Source organism: Chenopodium quinoa, unplaced genomic scaffold, assembly GCF_001683475.1.
Source record: "Chenopodium quinoa cultivar QQ74 unplaced genomic scaffold, ASM168347v1, whole genome shotgun sequence".
Lineage (NCBI taxonomy): Eukaryota > Viridiplantae > Streptophyta > Magnoliopsida > Caryophyllales > Amaranthaceae > Chenopodium > Chenopodium quinoa.
The window spans coordinates 1,258,618-1,264,030 of NW_018743791.1; the positions used below are offsets into that span (position 1 = coordinate 1,258,618).

The following is a 5,413-nucleotide window of genomic DNA, read 5'->3' on the forward strand; positions in this document are numbered from 1 at the left end:
GGAAAAAACTCCCCTTTATATATATATATATATATATATATATATATATATATATTAGATTTTACACTTCAATTTTGCTAATAAAGATACTTCATAATTAATATAAATAATAGCACATGTATTCACATAGATAGAACTATTTCATTTTTTTTCTTCTAAATAACAGAGATAACCCGATCGAATAAACTAAGTGTCTTGAAGAAAAACTACAAGTTTATTTTTATCAAGTGGAAAAACCATAAAATAAATCAACAAAATGCCTCGTATCATGGTATTGAACCATGGCAGCCACGTATCCCGACCCGAGCATCTGTGAGAAGATCTTCCCCTGTAAGTAGTACATTTCCTAGGAATTTTAAATGTCTACATAAATTTAGTGCAACCAAACAAGGCTGAATAGTAGCTTTTCCAAAATTGGTAAACAAAATATACTAACTTGATAGATATGAGTAAAAATCTTATTAAAATAAAATTTTAATATCAAATCCCGCCTATTACTTGTCTAATGTACCTTTATGAGTTATGACTCTTTAAGCCAAATCAAAAGCTTTTATATGATCGGGTGCACCCAATTATTTTTAACCCAACAATTTAACACTAATCTAGCAATTTACCAACACAATTAATAAATTAATTATAGAATAATCAAATCACAAATTCACAACAGCCAAATAGAGCAGAAAACTTTACCGTTATGTCTAGGAATTGGATTTGGACCCACATTTATTCTTATCAATAAATTCATTTGTTTTGGATTATACTAAATTAATTCATACAATATAGTTTCTTCACCAAACTACCTTGATCACTCCAATATCATCACCGAACTCTACGCTCATCTCACTCTCTCTCCATGTGGGCAAACCTTCAATAGCTTCGTGTCCTTTACTTTGTGTTCATCAATGGCGGCCCTTTACCTTCTTTATCTCGCATCAAAAGGAGCAACATTTCTCTCTTTTCTATACAAAATATCTCGCTCTACCCAATACAGATTGATGGGTCGTCTCTGTTTCCTCATTGTTTTGTGTTCAACTATCGAGTTTTTTAAAAGGGTACTTTTAATTTTTCAGTCGATTTCGAGTTCAATTTTCTTGATGGATTGTGTATCTAATTTGAAGGTTTTGCTGACGAATTTTGATGATTTTGGATGTGGGTTTTTGATTTTCGGGTGTTTTTCCAAGATTTTCAATGTTTTTGTGTTATTCTTTATGTTTTTTCTAGGGTTTATGGTGTTGCAATTTACTGGGAATTGCAAATTTAGGGGGAAATCTAGTGAGGAGAGAAAAGGTTTTTCGTTGATTTGCTCTAGTAATGATGAAATCAATGGTTTAAAGAAGTTGTCATTTGAGAATGGGACCACTAAGAAGATGTCTAGGGTTTTCAGTGGGGACCAGAAATTCGAGGAAATCGATGAAGTTTTGAGTTTTAATTGTGGGTTTAATGATGGTGTTGGTAGAATTGGAGAAGAAAGGGAGGATTGGAAGGAATGCTGTCATGAAGACCAAGTGTTCGACGTTATTACTCTGAGAAAGATGGTAAAAATTCAGAGACAAAGGGCTTATGTTGCTCAAAATGAGCTTGAGAAGGAAAGAATGGCTGCTACTTCCTCTGTCGACGAGGCAATGGCGATGATATTGCGGCTTCAGAATGATAAGAGTGTTCTTCAAATGCAGGTTAATCAGTTGCAGAGAGTTTCTGAAGAGAAACAGTTACATGATCAAGAGGTTAATCAATCACTTCAATGGATTATAATGAGACACGAATCCGAAAGGAGTTTATTAGAGGATCAATTGAGGATGTGTAGGGAGAAATTGAAGGTACTTATGAAGGGTGAAGAGTGGGATCAATTTGATAGTGTTTGTCCTACTCCAAGTGCTACTTATTCCTCATTTGGAAGTAGTAGGGATGATGAATTGCTCATTGGCTCGCTCGATTTCGAATCATCGCCTATGTAGGATTCGGGTTTCTCAGCTATTGTTGTGATTTGTTTGGCTAATTGTAATTGAAGTCTTAAAGGAAGATTTTTGAATAGGGAAAAGGTTTCTGTGAATATGCTTAGTTTGATTACACTGTATCTTTTCTTTCATGTAAAAGCAATTGGAATAAACTCAATAAAGTTACACATTTTTTGGTTTAATGAAAATTTGGTTAGTGTTATCAACAGCTTGATTTCTTATTTTTGCATTGTTCATTTACAATTGTTGTTTGCAGCTTTCGTCGAATTTAGTAAAGGTCATTGTGATGATTGTCTTGCGTCTTAAAACAGTCTGTGAAGGGAAGTTAGTTAGTTGCTTTCTTTGATTAATGTATTAAATGTTGATTCTCTCATACGGTCATACCATTTGATTGGAATAGCATGTCCTTACAAGTTAAGGAGAAGCTATGAATCGCGTACTATGTGGTCCAGTGTTACTGTGTTACCGATGAGGTTGCTGCTTGTCATACTAAGATCAAGAGGTTTGTTTAAGACTGTATAATTATCATAAAGAAAGATGCTTATTAATTATAATGCATTATGAATTTACGACAGTCAGCTTGAGAATTGTCTAATGTGCATTTTGTCCATCCTAGCTAGTATCCTACCATGAATGACAAACGAGTTTGATGTTGTAACATGAGATGTAAGCGAGGATCCCTAGTAATATGTCAGCTTATCAGTCAACACTTACAAATGTTGGTCTGTTGGATAGGTACTTCTTCGCTTCTACAGAAAACGATTGCTATAGTCCTTCTACGGAATCTAAGCCATATTTATTGAAAGAAAGCAAATTTCTGTGTGTAGTTGATTTAGAAAACTATTTGACTTAGGATTACAAATAACCAAATTTAAGAAAGATTATATCGGAGTGGCAATGTTACAACCTGCCTTCTATGGTAACATTTAAAGCTCTGTCATCAATTTTAACTGTTATTCTGTTGCCTTATATACTAGAGTTATGTGAATAAATTATCTGATGAAAGAATTGGATAATAACAAAACAATTTCAGAGGTTTACAGACAGCAGTAACACTTCTACTACTAGACTTTCAGAGAGAAAATATCAGACATCATAGGATAACTCCGTACTATAAGACTGCATACCCGAAATATCACCATCAGATCCTTGCTCTTGATTATGGTAGTAGATTGGATTGCATTGCAACAGCATGTTATCAGTAAACTCAGACTGTTGATTGCAGTAGCCTGTACTCATCATAGAATAGTCGCATTGCAGAGGAAAATTATCAACAAATTGTGGCCCTATATCACCATTGTAGATAGAACAGCCCATCATTGGAATGCATTGCAGAGGATAATCATCAGCAAATCCCGACCCTTGATCAACATCAGTGTAGCTAGTAGTAGGACTCATCGCTGGTATGTATTGCAGAGAGCAATTATTAGCAAACCCCGACCCTTGATCAACATCAGTGTAGCTAGTAGGAGTAAGACTCATCGTTGGTATGCATTGCAGAGGATAATCATCAGCAAATCCCAACCCTTGATTGAAGTTATTGTAGCCAATAAGAGTAGGCTCTATCTTCGGAATGCATTGCAGAGGATAGTAATCAGCAAATCGTGTCCCTTGATCAATATCAGTGTGGCTACTAGGAGAAGGACTCATCATATTCATGTCATACTTCCCTTCATAATCGGCAGTAGCAAACATCTCAACAAAATTAGACAACAGCAAATTATCGACGTTAAACGCTTGAATTTCTTGTTGATCAGCAGCAAATCCATGATTGTTAATACTCTTAATCGCAGCAATTCTACGCGTCACAGAATCAAGCTTATGCTCCAAATTGCCAAGCAATTCAACAAGTTGTTCATCAGTGAACTCAGAAAGATTTGTACTTTTGCACCTTATATTATACAAATCTTGGTCCCTTTTTACCAAATTTTCCTCATTAACATCTTTCAACACGTCACTTAAGTTAAGTGACCTCTTGTTACTTCTAACATCCTTAGAAATTGCTAAGTAACGATTGATTATGTCACGAGCCAACTCCGGGTTTGATGTTGTAACATTGTAGTTGATGGCAGATTGGGTGTTTTGGCACTCTTCTTTACCCGTGTACGAAAAAATTTCGGGTTTTACGGAAATTTTGTTACCTTCAACATAAGGAAAGATGATGACACAAACTGGAACATCACATAAAATTGACAATTCACTTGCTTTTTTAATCAAAGTTTTCTTTTTCTGTCGAAAGTATAAATTTCTCTTCTTCTCGTTTACTATGAATTGCCTTAATGATTTCTCCTTACCCATAATTAGAACGATTTTTGAGCTAGAATTTGAAAGAGAGACAAGAGGAAAAATATTAGGACAGTAATGAAGGAAAAAGGTATGTCCAAATAATATAATGGGTCTATATTTATACAATTGCTAAATGAAGGAGATTATAAAAAATAAATTAATAGAAAAAAATTGAATTAAACCTTTGTACAAGGCATGTAAATGTATTGCTCGTATTTTTACAACTGTAGTATCTTGCAAGATGTTTCTGCATAATGTAAAATCTTTTTTTCCCTTAAAATTAAGAAAGTGAATTTTTTTTCCTAGAAATCAGGAAGAATTGATTTTATTTTAAAGATTTGGAAAGTGTGTATATAATATGTGCGGGGAAAGAATTATTTCAAAGATTTTATTTCTCAAAATAGTTTAATTTTTATAAAGCATGTGTTCGTATTACATATAAGTGATATAAGCCTAACTTATATTCTTATGATCTTTCTTGACGACCAATTAGTTGGTCACGTTGTCAACTACTAGAGGTACTTAATTAAGTAGGGCTGGACGGTTAGTCCTTCTCATAAGTGAATCAACTAATGTAGTAGTCCTAACTTCTAAAGCATTTTTGTTTGTTACATCGGATGTGTTAAGGTTGATCCTTGAGAAAGTAGAGATTATGCAATTATGATGAAAATTTATTTATTTATTTTTGTTCAGAAGTACGGATTATAGAGTAATTGAACCAAACTACTAAATGATATACTAGTACTTTGTATTTAATTTGTTAATCCGTTTGATTGGGTGTTAACCAGAACTAGTCATTTAAGTCATGCTAATTGAATGTGATTGCCGTATAACTTAAATAACAAACCGTATGAGGTACTTTGAGTCACTTCAAATTAAGTCGACTCAATCTCCATTTCAAATTTAATAGACTCATTCCCGTATTGTGTCAGATGATAAAGGGATCACTAGGATACTATCAAATCTGTAGAATTTGTTATACCATACGCCAAACTAATGTAAAGTTAGTTATTGCTTTTCATTTGATGATAAAATGAAAAACAATCATTAAAATGATAATAAATAATTATGGGTATACGGTACACTCGGCCATCCGGGTGAATGGTACACTTGGGTGTATATAATAATACTCATAATCCGAATTTATGAGACCTAATAAAACTCAAAAACCC

General features: G+C 33.7%; 1 protein-coding gene across 1 annotated transcript; it reads left to right on the forward strand.

Annotated features, from left to right (window-relative positions):
* Positions 1-660: 660 nt before the first annotated feature.
* Positions 661-2,157, forward strand: LOC110685079 (protein FLOURY 1-like). The gene has a single exon (XM_021861544.1). The coding sequence runs from the start codon at positions 903-905 to the stop codon at positions 1,953-1,955; it is 1,053 nt and encodes a 350-aa protein (XP_021717236.1). The 5' UTR covers positions 661-902; the 3' UTR covers positions 1,956-2,157.
* The last annotated feature ends 3,256 nt before the right edge of the window (positions 2,158-5,413 follow it).

Excerpts from the sequence above, each read along its gene's own strand:
- LOC110685079 (XM_021861544.1), top strand. The coding sequence starts at position 903 with ATGGCGGCCCTTTACCTTCTTTATCTCGCATCAAAAGGAGCAACATTT.